This window comes from Alosa sapidissima, chromosome 13 (genome assembly GCF_018492685.1).
Source record: "Alosa sapidissima isolate fAloSap1 chromosome 13, fAloSap1.pri, whole genome shotgun sequence".
Taxonomy (NCBI): domain Eukaryota; kingdom Metazoa; phylum Chordata; class Actinopteri; order Clupeiformes; family Clupeidae; genus Alosa; species Alosa sapidissima.
Window position 1 is genome coordinate 12,220,236 of NC_055969.1, and position 22,339 is coordinate 12,242,574.

General features: G+C 44.9%; 1 protein-coding gene across 4 annotated transcripts in view; it reads right to left on the bottom strand.

The window, feature by feature from the left end:
- psd3l (pleckstrin and Sec7 domain containing 3, like) overlaps positions 1–22,339 on the bottom strand; it is an 89,559-nt gene that overhangs the window by 58,413 nt on the left and 8,807 nt on the right. For 2 of the 4 annotated variants that reach the window (XM_042058445.1, XM_042058446.1), the window contains 3 exons: positions 16,828–16,936; positions 11,639–12,647; positions 9,872–10,384 (listed from right to left, as the gene is read on the bottom strand). In XM_042058445.1, the coding sequence (XP_041914379.1) occupies positions 9,872–10,384; positions 11,639–12,647; positions 16,828–16,936 (1,631 nt within the window). Of the gene's footprint in view, positions 1–5,187; positions 5,293–9,871; positions 10,385–11,638; positions 12,648–12,810; positions 12,913–16,827; positions 16,937–22,339 lie in introns of those variants that run through there. The other 2 variants (XM_042058447.1, XM_042058448.1) reach the window with 2 other exon arrangements.

Here is a 22,339-nt window from a genome sequence, read left to right on the forward strand (position 1 = left end):
CCCGCACGGCCAAGTAGACAGACATTATTTGTTTAATCGCTTCCCTGTACACAGAACTGAATCAGTGTTCATTCATCTACACCCCCTTGTCCAGTCCAGGACACAGCTATACAAAGTCCACTCAAGAGGAAGGCTACTCTAAGGTAAGAAAAGAGAGCAGAGGGGTAGAGAGACCACTACTCATTTATGGACACAGGAAATGTAAATGAAATAGATTTAGATCTACTTAATACGTTTACTAGATCATTATAACATTCCAAACCCCTTTTATGGTGAGCAACTCTGTGATGAGACCTAATGTGAAGTGGTGAGATTCCAAAAAGTAGTGCAACTATTATGTGTAGGCCTACAGTAGACAGTGGGAACAAGCCAACAATGGTTATGAAACTGTCAAGGTTGCACTATTCAGTTCTTGATTTAGACTCTGTTGAAGTAAATCATCTTTACTCATATGGTCATACTTATGCAGTTTTTTTTCATTGACAAAATTCCTTTACAACATTTGAAGTGCTGCATGGAAACCTACTGATCCACTCCCTTAAAAACCTACTGATCCACTTAAGAACATCTGACTGACTTAGCACATGACTCACGGAGAATTTGTATTTAATCTGGCCAAATTATCCAAATCATCACCAAGACAATCTGAGAGATCTGGACATCTGGCGTCAAAGAGCTTTTCCTCCAGAAAAGAAAACCTTCCCACTAAAGCTAACTAGTCCTATGGATCAAAAGAGGAGAAAAGAGATCCGAGGCACTCTGATATATTAATAAAAGTCCTTTATTTTACTTTGGACCTTTTATTAATATATCAGAGTGCCTCGGATCTCTTCTCTCCTCTTTTGACATGCATTCCTTTTGATCCTGATGAGCACCTGATTCTGGAATTCTACTCTGTCACCCACCGAAGCAATCACTTTTTCTCTCTCCTAGTCCTATGGATCATTTTAAAAAGCTAAAATATTGTGGTCTTTCCCAGCCACAGTGCTACAGTACGTTCTGCTTTCACATTGCCACTTCTTTGTCTTCTCCTCACTTTGTCTCCTCTGGATTTTTTTTGCTCTTTAGAAGGGAAAATGAATCGCTGTGATGACTAGCTGTGCAAAAATGCAACACCCATACTCTCCCCCACCCCATGATCATTTCCAACCCCTCTTCTTCACCCCAGCTCCAGCGCTAGCACACTGGTGGTGACCTCAGAACCTCCCAAGGATTCTTGAGACGATTGGGTGTGTCAAACTAGCACTAAAAGGCAAAAAGAAAAACAAAAATTACAGCAGGAGAAAACTATTCTGAACCCCCCCCCGCCACCCTAATACTTGTGGCATTTTAGCGCTCACGCCTTCCTTTGTGTGACATGTTTTTATGAGGCAGTGTGTGCGAGTGTCTGCCGATGTCGCTCACTCCGTCTCCCTATCTCAAGGACACCTAACTGTTTTTTATTATTATTTTTATTAAATGCTATCCATCACACGAAAGAACTGCCGGCCATGAGGCTCTGCAGAAGCCATTAGCCTTGAGGGGAGTGAGAGGAGGGAGGAGGAGGAGGGGTGGTGAGGGCAGGGACCGGGAGCTGTGACTCAGAGCCTGGCAGCACTGCACCTCAGCAGACTCCAGGCACACACACACACACAGGCAACCGTACAGACATACACACACAGGCACGTATACTCAAACATGTAAATGTATCTCACATGCACACCTACACTCGCACAGTCCCATACTCACACTTCCACACACACACAGGCACGTATACTCAAACATGTAAATGTATCTCACATGCACACCTACACTCGCACAGTCCCATACTCACACTTCCACACACACACACACAGGCAACCGTACAGACATACACACACAGGCACGTATACTCAAACATGTAAATGTATCTCACATGCACACCTACACTCGCACAGTCCCATACTCACACACACACACACGGGTGCACGAACACACCCTCACACATGTACGCATACACACAGGCACTTGCATAGAAATACACACAGCCCTCTGCAACGGGGAATGGGGGCGTCAAAACAGCACTCCAGTCCAAACCCACCCTGGCGGTCCCGCACCCAGCTCAGCACAGCCTCCCGTGGGTAAGGTCAGGCGCAGAACACACAGCCTAGCACGGCACACTGATGAATGCTGGGCCAATAGCCCCACCATCCGACTCCGACTGACTGCACAAACACACATCTGCTCTACTCGGCTCCCCGCTGAGAGTGACTCAGCACTCTCCTCCTAGCTCTGGCTCTCTCAGTCGACGTGACCAGACGGCAGCAAGCAGGACTGTAGCTTACGCACATAGTGCACTTTCAATTCTTCACACACCGCCGTTTCTAGGACCATACAGACTAACCATCTGCCATAGATCAAAAATCTGTTAAATGTTACATGATATAAAAATCACTGCAGTCCTATGGGTGTAGAGCTACTAAGAAGTCCTCTTTGTGCTTTTTGGAAAAGGGCTGGGTCTCCCTCTGGTCTACCGCCTACTTGAGGCAACAATGTTTCTTTGTCTACAGGTGATATTAAACAAAATCTTAAGCAATCAAATGTTTTATTTTCCATCCTCAGCATCCTTCCTGCACACTTGACTTTTACGCTAACTATGTCCCAGCCAAAAAACTCAACAGACTAATCACACGGTCAAAACAGTGACCTCCCCCCCCCCCCCCCCCCCCCCCCCCCCCCCACACACACACACACACACGCACACGTCTACCACAGATCACAATCATTTCATTCACAGCATCGTCATCCTTCTTTCAAACAAGGAACATTTTAGTTCCTCAAACAGTCACCATATATGATTCTCCCTAACAACACTTATAATTAAAGCAGCTTCACTCTTGCCTGTGGCAACCTGAATGTAGTGACGGGTTTCATAAAACGAGATTAGAACCAGCCTTTCCTGGCACGTTACCACCCTCTGTACGAACACTCCAGTCATTCCCCACCATTCCTAAGCCAACAGCTCATTTAGCGATGAAGGCCCTGACAGCTAAACCACAGGGCAACCATATGCAGCGCGTTGGTAATCCCTAACTGGGTTCTCCAACAACAGGCTCTGCCATGTCAATTCGGCCAAGACGAAGAAACGGCACCAGACAGCCAAGCCTACACGGTGGTCCTTCAGCAGCGTGTAGGATCTCTGGGAACTGTCGCTGTGGCTTTGGTGTTGTTGGGTCTTGTGGCGTGCACTTGTGTTTGAGAAACTGGGTATCGTCGCAGTCGTGAAATACAGGGGGGAAAAAACACAACATATATGTTCCTTTGACAAATCTCTCGTCTAAACACTCTATAAACACTGAGGTATTCAAAGACAAAACGCATATCTGAGCCATATCTGAAATGATCTGATATTAATCATTTTTTGCAGGGTTTCTTCAGACATGGCAGTGAAAGTTGTCCTTGGCTGTGGCACAGACTCAGGCTGGCATGAGCGTGGTGGGCATAGCGCGTCGCGGCAGACGTCTGGCACGGCACTGTCTCTGCCGACTCACACCTCTGGGACTGGTGCCGCTTCTAATCCACCGAGCCAGGAAATGACATCGCTCGACAGCATAAGCAGCCACACACCTGGGAGCTGTCAGTCTCGCTGTGGGTCACGTGACGGGTACATCACGGCTGTCGATAAAGTGAGGCGTCCCACCCTCAGAGTCACTGCACACACGGGCAGGCTGCCACGTGTGAGAACTCAAGCTGACGTTTATAAATCTGGTCGCCATCGCTGACCTTCTAAGGGAGGATGAAGGACACAAACACAAAACACACACACACACACACCACACAACACACACACACACACACACACAGTACTGAGCTATGTTGCATGTATCATTTCCTATTTCAACTTTCCTTGTAAAGCTATCAGGACTTCTTATCATGTGAATGACATCAAAACACTAGCAAGGGCCCATATGTGTCAGTATCTTATCTGAAATATGTCACCATATTTGGTTGCAGTAAGAGAAGACTAAGGCTCTACTCAAGCACAAAACTGAATTTGAGGACTTAAAACTGATTTCCTTTCGGATCAAATGTATGCTTAGTTAAGTACCTAAACATTTCTATGCACACTTGCTTTCTTCAGCAGAAGAACTGGTGGTCTGTTTCACTTAAATGCTAAGACTAACCAAATTACATTACATCACACTCACACACACACACATGCAAACACACACCCGGTGGGACAGGAGATCGAGAACTGAAAGCCCTGGAGGATTTTTTTACTCCCTGGTTAATTTATGTACCGCAATCAAACAGTGCAGGGAAAGCATGAAAGACCGGCTGCAATCATTTGCATTCTGACCACGAAAGCCTTTCAAAGTAATGCACATAGAATCACTAATCATGGGTCGGAAAGCATAGCATGTGACATCATGCCGTAGCACTGGGCTTCTCTTGTGTGCTATCGCACAGATAGCTTATCCAGTTATGCTGTAAACGATCTACGATGTACAGTATTGTGTGCTTGTATAATACATACTCACTTTGTTTTGCTTTCATAAATAAGTCAGGCTAAAAGCTTTTTTGTTTATCTCCTCAACGTAAGTTATGACTCTAAAACAATATCTTACAAGCTGCATCACCCGGGGTCTGTTTAACTCGGCAGCAGGTTAAGGCGCTTATATGCCGGGGGAATCGAGTACACAAGAGGCACGGGGTATCGGCCGGTGTTTCTCAATTCATCAGGCTCTACGTCATAGTCCTGCTTCCTGCTGGATTAAAGAACAGCCCACTTGTGCTGCACATAGGGGTGAGGGCTCGGAGAATGCAGAGCTGGAATAAGACCGGCTGCCACGGCAAAAAACAGCACACTCCCTGCCCTACCTCGGCAACCTTCACTTGGCTGCTTTTTTTTCCCCCTCTAAAGCAAGGACGCATGTGATGAGGCAGTGCTAGAGAGATTGTGAGAGTGCCTGTGTCTGTGTGTGTGTGTGTGAGTGTGTGAAAGTGACTGCTGCAGTGCTCCGTCTCTTCCTAGCTCACTCACATACACACACGGATACAGGAACACACACACACACACACACACTCAGAGCGGAGAGGAGGAAGAGAAGACGGAGAAACCTGACTGACTGCCCGCACTGCCTGTCTCGCCGGCTCGCATCCTCCACTGACTGCCATCGTCATGACGATAAACGAGCGTGTCATGCAAAGCTGAAGGTCGCGACTTACTGGATGGAGGCGCTGCGCTCGGCTTCGGATAGGCCGGGCTCGGAGAAGCATCCCGACACAAAGGAGCCCATAGGAGAAGCCTCCGCTCACGAGGGGGGCCAGGGGGGAGGAGGAGGAAGAGGAGGAGGAGGAGCAGGAGGACGAGGGAAAAAAAAGAAGGAAAAGGAAAAAAAGGGAAAAAAAGTCCTAGCTTGAGCCAGGAGCGAGTGTGAGCGAGGGAGGGAAGAGAGGGAGAGGGAGAGGGAGAGCGCGGGGAGCCGTTCCTGTCAGGCCGCACAGCACAGCACAGCATAGCGCCTGGGATCTGGTTGGGATGAGAGAGGAGGAGGAGGAGGAGGAGGAGGAGGAGGAGGAGGAGGAGGGCAAAACAGGAGGGAAGAGAGAGGGAGGAAAAAACAAAACAACAACAGCGCCCAGGCTCCTGCCTTGCGCTCCATCTGCGACAGGGCAACAGAGGGCTGTTGGAAGCTTACACACACACACACACACACACACACACACACACACACACACACACACACACACACACACACACACACACACACACACACACACACACACACACACACACACACACACACACACACAAGGCTCATGTAAGCAGGGATAGATAGAAAGAGTAAATGGACAAGTGTGAGTAAGTGTGTAAATGAGTGTTGGTTACTGTGTGTGTGTGTTTGTGAGTGAGAGAAAGAAAGAGAATTAATGCATATGTGAGTCCATGCATATGTGTGTATGAGAAAGTGAGTGAGAGAGACAGTGTGTGTGTGTGTGTGTATGAGATGTCAGGAGGGATTTATTTGCACGTTGGTTTCACATGTACAGTATAAGAGCGGAGGGGAGTCATGTGAGCGTTTGCATCAGCACTACTGGGAGGTTTAGTAGGGCTATAAATAACACTGCACTAAATATCCTCTGATCGGACCTGTCAAAAGCATCATAACACAGGCTGCTCCTCAGCCGGTCATGCCTCGCATTTCAATGAGACGCTTTTTCATTCATCTGACAGAGGAAGGTATGCTGGCACGTCAAATGGAATAGTGAAAGAGTTTTCAGGTAGAGCATAAAATCTAATTTGTCATGCAACTGACTGAGCAAAGCTTTCCAATATATTTGAAGAGTTTTATTTTATAGTATCAGTTGAAGTTCTTCAAGTAGTTCAAATGTAGGTGTGTGTTTTTATGCGCTTGCTTGCACCCTCTCTAGTAGCCTGAGTTTCATGTTATCCTCGTTAGAAAGAATAGTGATTGATTGACCGACTATCCAAACCACTAAACATAGTTACACTATGTTACACAGAACACTACATAGAACACTATGTTTTTGACCGAAATAAAATATTTTAATGTGATGTAAGTTTTCAGCCTTGTAATAATTTCATGTTTTCTAACAGCAGCAGCCCAATTCAAAACAGGTCTGAAAATGACAGTCTAAATAGGCTCAGCACTAGAACATGAGAATCTAGACCACAAAAGATTATCAGTTCCACCTAAAACTACATTTCATTTAATCCAGTGCAGGGATACTTTTTAAAAAAACATTTTAGTACACCTACATTAAATCTTTTTTGTCAGCTTTTGCTTTAGCTCACCTCACAAGATGTTCATGAGCAAGCACAGTGAATAGTGAAAGTGAACCCCCATACAGATTTGTGGTAGTAGGGGCCTTTAGGGCTGTATCCCTGGTAAGAAAGAGAGCTTTGTGCTCCTAGCAAGGAGCCTGCACCGTCTATGACCCAACCTCAGCAGGCCGTAATATGCTCAAGAATTTCCTGCAGTCTAACAAACCTCTGAAAGGCAAACACTTTCTGCGAGCACTGCTTTGCCTACCAACCCACCCAGGCTGCTACCACTGCTTAACTTCACACACCCATTGAGCTGTCCTACAACCGCTCTCACTAGTCTTATCCACTATCCATTTTGTATACATTACGTATACGTCACATTGTGTTTGTATGAATCATGTACATCCATTGCATGCAATCTACATTTATGTCCTGCTTTACTGTATGTAGGAACTTATCTGCCTGGTCGGATTCTTTTCTCCCCCTCTCCTCCTTTTTCTCCTGCCCTCGTGCCCCCCCCTCTCTCTCCCCTCGGCCAGCCCCGAGGAGATGGGCCTCCCCATGAGCTCAAAGGCCTTGGTGCTTGTTCTAGGGGGTTGAGGATCTAGGCTCTATGAATAGAGCGTAGAGACACTTTCAATTGTTTTGGCACAATATAAATAAAATTGAAATTGTATTCAAATTCAGACCAGATGCAATTTATGGCTAAAAAAAAAAAAAGGACTTGATCCTAAAATGAAAGGGGGGAAAAAAACTCTCTCTATAAAAGTAATCTTATTTGGCCTTGAAGTTGTCAATGCTCTAATAATTTATGCGTCTACACACTGAACATAGTTTCAAAGCCTTTTTATGACTTTTGTAAGACTAATTTTCGAAAAAGTCCATGACATTCACACAACTGAATTATAAGCAGAAGTTAATTACCCTATACTATTTTTTTTTTGCCTCCTAAAAAAAGTCAATACCATGTGAATGACAGTAAGATGCAAGCAACGCGGTGTGTGATTCTTAGCCCACCTGCTGACCTCAGTCTCTGCTTCTATCTTGCATTTGCTTTCAAGTCAGGTATCAACATCCATTATTCACAAAGGGAGGAAGTGACATAGCAGGAAACTAAACATGGCAGCCATGACACTGAGCAATGGGAACACTTTATTGGAGATACCATTAGAGTGATCATCCATTACAGCTCTAGTCTGGACAGCACCCTGAAAGGGCCTACATATACACACTGTGATATAGTTGAGTACGTAGTACTTTTATATCTTTGCTAAAAAGACAATTACAATGAATGACAATTTGTGATGACAGAGTGAATGTGTACAAAAGGTGATATTTTTGATAATACTGATGTGGACAAACATTTTTCAATAATATGTAGGCTAACTACACTACAAGGATTAGCCCATTCCATCTGAAATAGACACACTGGGGATGATTCTGTTAATCAAAACATCCTGTTGAGCGTTCCACACAGAGACTAGTTAGAGATGAAACATAAATCAATGTGACCAGGTTTTAACAGGTCCGCTAATCATGATGTCAAATAGACAAATGCTCTAAAGTGGTTACTGAAATTAAGTATTCTTTAATGAGTAAAGACGTTCATGGATGTGATACCACAAGATTGGGAAGCTAAAATAAATCAAACCCTTTTTAAAAGATATTAAACTTCATGTAATTTTTATGACCTTTAATCTAACATCTTGATGATGTTACACATTTTGGCCAGCAGAGGTCCCCACCAACCTTTTCAAAACTTCACTTCAACACATCAAATTACTTGTTAGCTTTAAGGCAGGAACCCCAGTCCTTCTGATTTTCTGACATTTTATCTTGGTCTAATTTGAGATGGAATGACCCATGACTAATTTTCTTAAACAAGAAAGTGAATTCAGTGCAATGGCTATGGCTACTTTAAGTGCAAAATATATGTATATTCTTGTAAATTAGTAATATTATACAGTGTGAAATTCTAGGCTACTTCAGGCCTCAGAAAACTACTTTTGACCTTTCCAAGTGCATTCATGCTTTGCATCATTAATGATCAGCATAAAGAATACATGGAGGGAGGATACACAAAATGGGGACAGAAGGGTACTGAAATGACAGGCTACTAAAAAGTGTATAATCTCAAAAAATATGTAGAGTTCATCCTGCTAGGGCTATGTGAATTCATGTAACAAATGGCTAAGCTTACAGTGAGTCTGGTCAACTGAAGCGGGCTACAATTTCACTAGAGTTGTGTGAAACAAGCTAAATCTGAAGTTATAAACACTATTATTATGGTGCCAAAAGCCAACAGAGCAAGACTGCCTTTTTCAAAATAGGACTTACGAACATGTTGTGGCAAGAAAAAAAAAAAAATCAGGATATCCAAGTCAAACTCATTTGCGTACTTCAGTTCTCTGTTTCAGTTAATCAATCTTTCCTCCATTCAGCATTGTTTGAATAGATGAAGGACCATTTCCCGTATGGACCACTTCCTCTTACCTTCTAGTTCAAGTTATGCGAATACAGTGAACTCAGTGCACTCATTCACTGAGTGATGAGTCAAGGCAACCATGAACACTCTCAGCTTGCTCACATTACAAGTGCAATACTCCTTCACTCCACCAGAGGGCAACATACAACAAAACATATCAAGACAACTTCAGCATCAACACCCAACAACAAGATTCATATTTTTGATCACTGATAGAGTACTGGTCATATCGATTTATTTAATGTTAAAGGGATAGCTAACTCTTATTACTTGAGCACAAGACATACTTGTACACACTGGCGTGTTTTATTGTTGTTTTTAATGTTTTATGTTAAACAAAAAGGGCCGATTTCCAGTACTTGGATGATGTCCTAATCCTGGACTAAAAGAGAACTTCAATGAAGATCTCCATTGAAAAAGACCTGTTTCTCTAGGGCTAAGCTACAAGTCCATTGACAAGAAACTGGCGCAAAATGCAAAAAAAAAAAAAAAAAAAAAAAAAAAGACAATAAAGCCAAATTAAAGTGTTAGCTTAGCTAACTGAGGGAGCAGAAAGAGTGAGCTATCCCTTTAAGGCGGACATCCACCGTCCATCAACTCCACTGGAAAAGACACACAAACGGCCACAGTCCTACCTCAGGCAGCCCTGCAGCCAGTCTTTTGAGTCCTGTCCCGCGTTCTCCACCACTCCATTTGCCACAGATCCGGCAGAATTGTCACTGGAATGTCTGCTCGATGCAGTCTCCGTCTCTGTGGAGACAGACGTTCGGTCCCCACTGTCCGTCACATCCACAAAGGACGTGGTCACCTCCAGGGCACCCTTCCCGCTCTTGCCGGTGGCCGTGACACTGAGCACCTCCTGCCGGCCAAAGTCCGGCGCGACTCCGTCCAGGAAGTGGCCGCTCTCCTTGAGCCGCTGCTGGATCATGGGGGTCAGCGGCAGGTCAAAGGTGAAGCTGGGCTCGGGCTCAGGGTCGTCGTCAGCCGACGACAGGGCGTCCAGCGAGTCCAGGCTGCTGTAGAGCGTGCTGCGCAGGCGGTCCGACTCCACGATGCTCTCAAAATGCGAGCTGAACACGTCAGTGGCTTCGTCGCTGCCCTGCGACTTCTTGGCCTCCGCCTCTGAAGACTTGGCCCCTTCGGCGCTCCTGTGGACAGTGAGGAGAGCGTAGCGTTAAGGAGAGAGGAACCTGGAGTTTGAGGTTTCAGAACTATTTCCTTCATTGTCCGTGTGGTGCTGCCTTTCTACAATAAGCTAGTGGACAGTATCTATTCCCAGAAACATAATCACATGTCTATGCGGTATGTGTGTTAGATAACGGAGGGCACTGAAATGTCAGTTAAGCCATTACAAAGATACTGATTAACAAAAAAGATAACAGCTCATATGAGCATGGTTTGGCCTGCGGATGCACTTGATGTGCAGCATGAGAAGTGTACCACACATTCACAAACACCCATTACCTGAGAGAGGCCTAGCAACCAACAGCAGGGGCTGTCTCTCTGATTTACTGACTGTGGTCTATTTTCTCCTGCTTGACAGCATGACCCATCAAAGATTTAAAGTGATTGAGGCTTTTCTAGCCGAGTCTGTTGTCAGCCACAGTGGAACCCCCCCCCCCCCCCCCCCCCCGGAGGAAGTTATAGGCACATGATTCCACTATTAACCCAGTGACCTTACACCTCTCCACTTCCTCGTGGTGGGAGTTAAACAAAACAACAGATTTCCGTTATTGTATCTTGGTTTCACTGATGGTTTCCATCTAGCCACTTGTTTATGGGAACCACGGGACTCGTGCCTTGCACTGCTGAGAGCAGAACGAATGACAGGAGCCCAGTGTGCAGGAAATGTGCACCAGTGCTTCAGACACAAACCACAGCATGCAGAAGCACTCAAAGCTCAGATGCTGTCTGCCTCAGACCCTGCCACAAGCCAATCAACATGGTACATGATACGACCGAAACGCGTCGGCTTGATGTCCCACTCAGAAAAATAAAGGACTTTTAACTTTACTTCAGACGTGCCTCGGACCCTCTCGGACCCTCTCTCTGCTCTGTATTCCTCTGGACACCGATGAGCACCTGAAGTTTCACTGACTACCCACAGACGCAACTCTACCCCTCTCTCTCTCTCTCTCTGCATGGTACATGATATATGTTGGTCCTACCAATCTTTTGCCATTATTTTTGTAGTTCTCTTTTTTTCCAGTTTATGGTTATTCAATTCATACATTGCAAAAAAAAAACAAGAATGCAAAAAGGATGATTTTGATAGATATGATATGTGGGTGGAAGAGAAGTTATCTGACTGTCTATCATCAAAAGAAATAATGAATCCTTACTGATATTTGCAGACTTTAAGAGGTCATGCATTCCACAGAGTAGAGGCTTTGGTGGTTTACCTTGAGCTGTGTTCCGATGCGGACTCACTCTCCGGGCTGAGCACACACACCTTAGGGAGCGCCCTGAACACCTCGTCCTCCAGCGCCTCGACCTGGGGTTTCTCCATGGTCCCCGAGGAGTTCTGCCCCAGCCGCTGCTGTCGCTCCTCCTCCTCCTCCTCTCTGTGCGATCCCTCGCCGCCCGTGGTGGTCCCGTTCACGGCGCCGCTGCTCGAGCCCTGCGATCCGTCCTCTCGGCTCTCCACAAAGCGCAGCTTCTTTGGGGGCTTCTCCCGCGACTGCGACTGGCCGCCGTCCAGGAAGGCAGTGAAGATCCCCGGGATCTCGGCCAGGATCTTGCTGGACTCGTCCAGCGACGCGTCCAGGGCCACCACATCAGCCTTCATCTGGGACGCGTTCTGAGTTTGGGTTTCTGTACTCGAGGACCGTCTCCCTTCCACTTCCACCGAAGTCTCGTCTCCAGATGTGCGATCCGGCAGGGATTTGTCTTGGCCAGCGGCGGCGGCGCCACTGGTGCCGTCCAGAGCCAGCAGTCCTGCGCTCAGCGCCTGCAGCTCCTCCGTGACGGAGCTGAGCGAGAGCGTGTCCTGCCCCAGCACCTCTGCCCATGTGTCCAGTATGAAGCTGTCTGACTGCTGCAGAAGCGAGGCTGGCTCACCGGCGTCCTCCTCCGCTGCCACCGGGCCCGGCTCGGAGCAGCCATTCTGGGCGCTTACGGCGGAGGCTGGTCGCCCGTCGCTGGAGCCGTTGGGGATCATGGCAGTGGGGAAGGGATGGGGGCCGCTGTCGGTGCAGGCCTGTGGTGAGACGTCGTCCAGGTCGTCTTGGGGGTCCACGCCTGCATCCCGACACCTGGCCTTAAGGCCGCTCAGCAGGCTGGCCAGCTCGCGATCGATCTCCTGGAAGAGGGACGTCTCGTCCAGCTCGGCGTCATCCTGCAGACTCGGCTCAGGGTCTAAACTTGTGCTGCTTTCCTTTTCTGGTAGAATCTCAGTTCCAGTCGATGACACTAAAAAACAAAAAATACATACAATATGAATGGCATCATCAGGTCAATCTCATCTGTTTTTAAACATCATGCATCACAAACAACAAGATAACATTCTGAAACACTATCCGTTGAAAACATAAATGAACAAAAATCATAGAGCATAGCTTACTAATTTGCCTACTTTTATTTCTCACTACATCATTATTTGTCTGGTGCTTTCAGGGAGCTCATGTAGGGGTGGCGGAGGTTGAATGGTGCCAGTGTGCCTTGGGAACACTACCCCACTGTGTCCGCTCCATGGAGGCGGCCGACAGAGGAAGTGCTGGGCGAGCTCCAACGCACACCAGGGCCGTGGGTGGCACTGGCCCACGTCTCTCGCTTGGCTGTCAGACATGGACAAAAACACAGTGCAAAAACACACCATTGCTGCCGCCGCCGTTGCCAACGGGACTCTCTCGGGTCCAAAGAAACTTGCTGCGACGGAAAAAGAGGAAAGGGGCATGCACTGCCAAGAAGGGCCCCGGAGTTTTTATTTCTTCAGAGGTATTCAGTCGATAGCAGCACTTCACACTCAGTCTAATAGGAGTTTAATGGATTCCTACTAAGGGCTCATTTTTCATCGTTGTATGAGCATTGAGGTGAACACCGTCCAGCTTTCACAACCACAGCCATAAGAACTACTAATTAATCAAGCAGATTTTGTGGAAGCTATATGAGAGAAAACTAGAGAAGCATCGCCCTCACAAGATGGCAGCATTTCAACATTTTTCTCCTGCTAAAGGACAAAGACACTTTGCTGTAGTATGTTTGAACATATCGCTTCAAATATAGTTTTGGGTGTACAGAGACTTAAGGGCAAAATATTTGTGTGGGTCAAGCAGCCAACAGAAAACACCAGATTAACACAGATCATACACATGAATCTACTTAACTTAAGCACCTTAAACAAACTGAATGAGACCAAGCAATAGGCTACAGTGGCTACTGCCTTCAGTCCAGCATCTGTGGCAACAAATTTCTGATGTTGCCACCCCGCTGCACACCACAGACTGAACTTATGGAACGTTGTGTTTTAGGGAAAATGCCCTACAGCAGAACTCCCCTACTTCTTTGAGGGAACTCCCTCTTTGAAGAAATGCTTGACTCGCTCTGATCAGGAAGTCAGCGGTGTGGTCTGTGAGCGTGTCAAGAGACCAGGCCCGAACCTGTTCCGACAGCTGCCGAGAAGCCACAGGGATCACCTGAATTAGAAGAGCTGGAATGAAAGCCTGCCGCTTTGTCAATTTGTCAAGACAGTGACTGATGCAACTGGTATGCTTAATGATGGCTTCAGACAGTAGGCCTGACAAAGGTGTGTTAAAATGAGTCTTGGAATCGTTTCTGGTTTAGCGTGTAATTTTTAAAAACGCAAGAAACATATAAAACAAATGCCTTTATATTTCAGCATTTTTAACTCACAAGTCATATTGATTTGATTTATGAGATTAACAGCTCTGGCTACATTCGTCTATTTGCCTAAAGTAGCTGAGTCACATACTGAATTATTAGCCAAACTCATTGCACACCAGCCTATGCAGCAGTAATTGCATGCACCTAAACAGGCTTTACTGGTGTAACTACACAGAATGCAATATGTTGAGACATACCTGGCCCAAGATAAAAGAACAAAACTATTCATTTTACAACCTGTAATTTGATGCCAATACAAAGTCATAATTATTGGTTCAAAGGTTGGCACATGGTTTTGTTTAAGATAAAAAATAATGACAGGCTAAAAAAGGGAAGCTGTGTGCTTGCCTTATAAAAAGCAGAGGAAGTGACTCCCATCTGCTCCATATGCTTCCAGAATGATGATCCCGTCTCCTTAAATCAACATATGTGGCACGACGCGCCAATTAATAATTTCAGTTGGTTGAACTTTGGAATTGCAACTCCTAGTGTGTGGTGTGCAAGTTGTCACCTTTTGTATATTTGCATAGGCGTCATAAAGCTTATCATTCTGTACGGTTTGCCCGTGAAACGTGAGTAAAAACAAGTCGAGTGGATCCTTGATATTACTGTAGGCTACAATAGATTAAAAACATGACATGACAATGACAATAGTAGACGAGTGAAAATAAATTACTGTGGCAAACATTCTGTCAGACTTGACAATATTAGTTTCTATTAATGACAAATGGACGTCCATTTCTGACCACATCTTTAGTAAATATTTCCTTTTACTCGCCGCTGTATCCTGCTCTACTCTGCCCAGTGTTGAGCACCGTGCTTCCTGTTGGCCTAATAGGATCACCCAGTGAGAGTGAGAGTGATAGCACTAAAGTTACTCCTTCTCAATGGAGCTTGGGGTGCTAAGAGGATGAAAACCCTGGCATGGATGACCTCTTAAGCGCCGACCAAAAGCCCTTCTTTTGATGCTGAGATAATTCTGACTGTCTATGGGGGCAGTAAAAGTTCATTCTCCTCACTCTGTGAGGAGATCAAAACAGAAAACACCTCTTCCAGAAACATCACCTAGACTGCATGTTTGAAAACAAATTTCCAACATGCATCAAATACTAACGGATAAAGATTTTTTGGTTTTTCAAATGTTGCCTCTTGGTATACCGGAATGGAAAGCTCACAAACACTACTTAATACACTGTCTAGTGTTCCAATGTGAAACCTTTGGCCAAGGTATTAGGCTTGTTATGTATTCAGTTCATATTAATGACATCAAAGTCATCACTTTTTCCAAACCTGGGGTTGTTCTTATGCAGTTTCCCAGATGAATGAGGAGGTATTTCCACAATTCTCTTGCCATGTGCATAAACTCCCTTTCATTTCTTTATTTATATATTTTCTTCTGACACACTGTTCCAAAAGCGAAACAGAAAACCTCTTCTTGTTCCACCTTGAGTCAACCAACTTTGTATGCATTTCTCACGTCACAATTGACAAGCTCATAACAACCTTTCTAGTCCAGCGTTAGGTGGAAAGGAGAAGTAGCTTGGGTTGCATAGCGACAGCCCAAGAAGAAACAGATCTTTCCCACTGAGTCAGCTCCATCTCACAGAAAAATGAGGGCACTTTCTCTCCACTCGCCCAGGCCCTGAGATGGAGAATGAAATAGGGCATGGAAGTCATATTCGAGGCCTGAGGCTGTCTAACAAGATGTGTACTCGTTAGAGGACTCTTTCACACGCTCTTGACAGCTCGCTAACGCGCTGGCTGAAAGTCGAGGAAACTTGTTGGAGAAACAAACCCCCGAGAGATCACCTGCAAGTCATCATGTCTGACATTGCCTCCTGATCCTTGCTGGCATAGTCTGGTCACTTTTTTGGTGAAGGAGACATTTTTGTGAAGATCCACATAACGTGCCGCTGGATCAATCTAGAGCATTTCCAGAGAAAAAAAACTTTCCCTCTCGCTCTCTCTCTCTCTCTCCCTCCCTCTTGGAAAAAAAATTCTAACAAGATTTTCTTTGTGCCCACATTCACATGAAATGTGAGCTGCAAACTGCATGACTGAGAGTAAGCCATCTTGAGAGCTCTGTAAGTGCATTTACCAAAAGTCTACTGGAGGAGCACCAAGTAGATCTAGGAATCAATGGTCAAGCTGTCTGACCAGACACAATTATGGACTGGGATTGATCTTCAAAAATAATATAGAGTAATCATACATTAGGATCCCAAAAATAGAATGATGTCGAGCACATATAGCATTTCCCGTCAAAACACTTAACTCCATGAAAAATAGTCCTGTGGGAATGATGGTGTTGGTTGATGTGTAATAACTTTCTTTGACCACTAAATGAGATAAGAAGATCTGTTTATGTATCCATGCGCTGACAAGACCGTTGAAATGTATCCCTGCTTGACCTCACCATACTACCATACAGGCATACAAGCGTACAAGCCTTTCGGATGCTTCTCTCAGCCAAAGCTAGAGTGAAATATGCATTCTTAAGTGCTGCTGCAGTACATAGGAAGTACGTCTTGCTATTTTTAAAAAAATATTAGGCCATATTGTTTTGCAAGAGTTTCTGAGCAGTCAAATCTCCTTTTCCATTATGCAACACAATGTTACCAGTCAAGAACAAGTGTCATGACAACAAAAACTTACTACATCAAGCTCTAGAATGCACAGTGAAGTTCCAGAATGTCTGAGGTTATGAGCGCTGGGATCATGGATTGTGATAACATAAAATGTAACTTACCAGTGGTAACAGAGCTTGACTCTTCTGACTTCCCGAAGAGAAACTCGTATTTGGCCTTGGCGACACTTTGAGCATGTGAGGAGTTGTTGACCCAAACGAATGTTTCAGCCTAGAAGAAAGAAAGAAAAACAACAGCCAGATGTTGAGTAGATGTCCAGGCAACGAGTTGAACAACACAACAAAAAGCTTTGCAAAGAATGGCTCCCAGCACACACATAGCACGGCATACTCACTAGGCTATGTCAACATGTCTGAGTTAGTCAGCATGAGCACTGCTGAACCTAGTAAAGGTCATGTGCTACAGCTAGCCTCCGCAGAAACACTGGGTCATACACAAGCCTACATCACATTGGGCTATTAGAATTTTGGACACCCCTAAAGCATTCATGTCTAAACGGTTTCAGTTCTTTTGCATACATGTATTAAAGTGTGTGTTGTTGAGATGTTCAGACATACCCCAGAAGTAGTTCACACATATCCCATTAAAAGTGTATGCTGGAAGCAAATATAAAAACCTACACTGACTACTCTGTAGCAGATGAGGGACAACTTGACCCTGACACTGACAGCATAAATCTTGGGCAACAAGCTGTGAAGTTACAACAGAACTGGGAAAACCAAATTGCGGAGGGGACTACCAGGATTCCATGGGAAAGTGGTTGCCATGGCTGCTCATGTTCAGCTGGGGAATGAAGGCTTCTCCTCCCAGACAGAGAGACACACAGACACACACACACACACACACACACACACGGCCCCATTAAGTCATTTTTTATAAACTAGTAAAAGCGAAGCCCTCTAGTGGGAACATTCATGCGAGTGGAGACTAACAATTCACCCAAATCAAGCAACGTGCTTAATAGACTAACCACAACATCTATAGCTCGAGTAAACTAACAAGGGTGTGAAACAGAATCAATTATAGCCATGTCTTGTTTAATATGAAAGATGTTCCAGTCACAAATCAGAGATCTAGACTAGAGGACTTTAACATTTACCCAACTTCTCCATGTTAAGGTCAGTCCTAATCTGCCATCAGACAGCTTCTGATAACATCAGTGCTACAGGAACTTGAACTGGGGTAATATGAACTGGGTGTGGATGATGTACGTACACATTTGACCAAAGTCTTGAGTAATATAGAGGAACTGGAGAGGTCCAGTTCATTGGTCTGATGAGGCCCTACCACTTTCAAAACCTCTTTTAAATTAGTGGCATACAGATGCCTTTCCTTCTCGTGTCTGAAACCAAATTCGTTTAGGCTGCCTGTTCTAACCAGTTCTATTGATTGCATGTAATGGCAAAGCTAAATTTGGCCAACCAATCGAGCAAATATAACAAGATTTGGGCTACTCCTTTTCCAGAGGCATCTCTCCCCCTGCACAGAGGTAGAGGAGCGGAATGCTGCATCAGAGTGCAGTGCAGTGTAGAGGTGTTCTCCCCGTCAGCCCGGGGGCCTGTGAGGATTTCAGTCCCATCGCGGGTTGCTCATTAGGGCTGTGTGCTGAAGCAGGCCATTAGTAAAGTTAAGCAGCAGGGCCGACGGAGGTGGCCAGCCAGCCGACACTCTCTCCATTAAAGGTCGCAGTGCACGGTGGAGCCGGCCGGACGTCAAGTCAAGAGCCCTGGAGAGAGGTGGCACAGCAGCCCCTCTCTAAGGACCTGGACTCCAGCTCTGACTGTCTGTCGCTCTTCTGTCTGCTGCTGGTTGCGTGTTGCACATTGCAGCATGAAGTGCTTCCATTGGCTGGCCTGATTGTGTTTAATTGAAGGAAAAATACATTAAGCTACCAGTGCATTTCTACTCAAGAAGTCTAAGTGAGGAAGTGTATAGACTGGCAGAAGAAGGGGAGAAAGCTTATTAAGGTTGATGGCTAACAGACAGGGGGGGATAAACATAAACTAGGAAACAACTGGAACAGATTAAAAGTTGACATTCCTAACACTCCAAGACTATACTGTACATCTTAAGCTATGCTTTCCTATTTAAACTAACCAAGTCGATGTAACCTTAAAAAACGAAACCAAGCTAAACAATCAAGTACAACACATTTTTAAAGTAAGTGTACAGATAGAGGTGGGCACTTCCTTTCTCTGAGAGAAAAGTCTGACAGGGCCAAAAAGAACATTTCCCTCTTTCCTGGCAGTGAGCATGGGGGGGGGGGGGGGGATTCCCAGGCCTGATTAGACTAACATGATTATAATTAACAGCCGGGCAACAGGCAACTGTACAGTGGAACTAGTAGAACGACTGCATTTGATGAAATGGCGCCTTGTGACCTTCCTCTCAGCACTCACTGTGGAGCCTCAGGCTAGAAAACTGCCACAGCACACACAGTTCTGCATCCACACATGAGGAAGTTTAGGCTAAGCAACATCAAGGCCACTGTCAGCATGTCCTGACTGAGGCAGAGGGTGAACCACACAGGAGTCATGTGTTCGGCTAACTCAACGAAACAGCCAAAGCACAGCATGGAGCGCTGCTTTTCAGACCTTTTCAATTTATTCCAGATCTCCATTTGGTCCAAATTGAAACAAAAACAAACACATAGGCTTGATACACCAATAATAATAATAATAAAAATAAAAAAAATCAAGGCATTCTCCTAACAACTTGTGATGGTTACACATGTGTTCAAAATCCATCTTGTATTATGCGCAATTTGGAACATCTGAAATTCAGAGCTAGTAAAGGAGGGTAAAAAAACCAACACACATGCAGCTGCAGATGCCTTCACATGCACAGCTGCGACGCTCGTTCCCTGCTAACACACCTCTGACCTCGGCTCAGCTTTTCCACGAAGAGACGCAAAACACAAACAGGTCCCCGGCTCTCCAGCCAGACCTCTCGCAGTCCGGTCCAGCCGCGGCAGCCCACAACACCAGTCCAGTCTCGCCTTTTAGGGGACAGACTGGTGGTGAGAGGGGGTGGTGGGGACACCTTGGACCGTGAGGCCGTCAAGCAGGAAAGAAAAATAAGCTTGCCGCCTAACCACAGGCATGAAGACATGAAGGGGAGGAAAAGTCACTGTGCCTATTTATAACAGTTTGTTAATATGTAAGCTTTTTAAGCGCTGAGTCATATCAAAGGCTTTAATGGGACTAGACATAACTCAAGTAAGTGTGCCTTAAGACCCGAGTTTTTCAGGTGCACATTGGACTCAAATCGGACTATATACTATGCACTACACCTAATACACTACTATAATACTTTGTCAATACCGGTGCCCAACATAAGCATGATTCAGGCCTTCAGCTTCATGAGTGGATCACCATTCCACAATAATCAATTTAATTGATTTAGCATAGAAGCCATTAACTAGCTTAAGTCCCAGACCATTAGGGGGTTGGAGGTCTTAAAGGTTTCACTCATAAACTGGAAATGATTTTGAGTGTTTAAAGCCCTACGCCGAGAGATTGCGCATACCCAAAGCTCATAGTGATTAAAGTAAGCTATTACATGTCAGTGGAATGACAGCCTGAAGGTTTTTTCTCTGGATTAACAGGAATGCTGTTATTTATGTCCATTAACACAATTCGGCTGTTATCCAGAGTTGGCTAGTTAAATTGTGAGACGTTTTTTCTTTTTTTTTTTAGGGGGCCAATACTAATAAACCCATTTTCTTCTTTTTTTGTGTGAAAAGTTTCATCTCACATGTTTTGTGCCTGACCTCATAGATGTTAACAAGCATCATTACTCTGTAATTTGACTATGAGGTGATGTCTGTGGTTTTGCCACAGGCCAATACTTAGTGTACGGGTCCATGTGGGTCTGTGATCTCTGGTGTCTGGTAACATGCACAGGAAACAAGTTCCAGGCTACTCCGTACGAGCCCATGCCACCTAAATGACTTCTTGCTTTTCTTTAACAGCAAAGTTAGGGCAAGATAATGAATTTGTTTTAGTCAATCGCCGCTATTTATTTGGGGACAAACTTTCAATGCCCTTCTATCTGCTGATAGGCATTTTTACTACCTAAATCAACTTAACTTGATAAAGACATGCCCTGTTTGCCGTCAGCGAAAGTAAATCTTCTCTGCGAGCAGCGGTTCTTTCCAGTGTAATTACCTGACACACTCGTCCAACACAACTTCCAAAAGCTAATCCTCTTACAGACTTATCACAAGTGTGCTTTGATTCGACGGAGCAAAACGAAGTTAGCTTTCTTGGCCAGCCCAGACAGACCAAAACCTTGCACTTGGTTTTATCCATGTTGCACAGCTCTGGCTATTCCTTTCATTTTCATGTATTTTTTCATGCCAGATCTGCTGCTGCTGCTGCTGCTTCAGAAAGGGGGGAAAAGAGAGAGACATCCGCCATGGAAATTTGTCAAATATTTTCTTCAGACTGGTAAAGAAGGCCTGCAATTATGCAAGTGGATATTCCAGTGCAACCAGCATCGCTGCCTGGGTAGGTTGTTAACCCTACAGGGCAAGCCGACTGTAAGCAGCGACGTTGAAATGGGTTAATGAGGTGAAATGTAGGGCTCGCCATGCAGGTCACTCCAGAGACAACGCAAACACAAGGAAGGGAGCACAGCTTGTAAATTAGACATGATCTATTTAGCGCTCGGCAATGCACTTCTGTACAGATACAGACACAGACACACAAATCTCTAAGACAAGGTAGTCTAAGTCAACATTAAACTAGCCTGACAGGCTTTGGTTGCACCCATATTTTGAACATTTTGAGCAGTACTTAGAATTAAAAGTTCTTATGATTAGACTAATCATATAATACAGTGTGACTCCAAAGTGACAGAGATGAAGACATCACTAATTAATCTTTAAAGCCAAACAGCCACAATGCGAGTGACATTGCCCTGTCATCAATAAAAAAAAACAAATGTCCTTATAGGATGTATGAATAATCTGTTCAGTGAACAGTCACTGACTTGTCATTAAAACAACAGAAACATTAGCAAACCTTTATGTGATGAAGTAGGCCTACTTTCACTTTCAGTACTTGTGCTGTTTTGAATGTTCAACAGAACATATGAAAAATTGAAAGCCCTATAGGGAGGAAGTCATGACAAATTCTGAATTTGGAAGGAATCCCTGAGAAATGTTGCCATTATCTGACTAAGTAATAACTAATGTGTCCTTTTGTTTGGCCTTATTACCTTCACGCTAAAATGAACAAGTAATGTTCAACATAGCTTGGCAAAGGACAGCTTGTCCAAGAAAGGAGACAAAATACCAGTATTCCCTCTAGCAAAAAGGGAAAAAAAGACTCCTTGTTTGTCAATGAAAGATGAATGTGTTTTCCTTAAATCTGAATTGCAGACCACGTTGGGAAACATGGGCTACAGTTCAGTGCAAACGGGAAGCTTGCAATGCTTTTTGCAGAGGAGACCCCATTGGAGAAAACTACTTAACTCTGTTGGTGGAAACAAGAGCTTCGGCTACTTACAGATTCGTAATCTGGAATTTAGAGAGGTGCAGTGTGATCATCACCCTGAACTAATCCGAATCCTGAATCTTAATTAAAAGCAAAGAGCAAAGATGCTTGC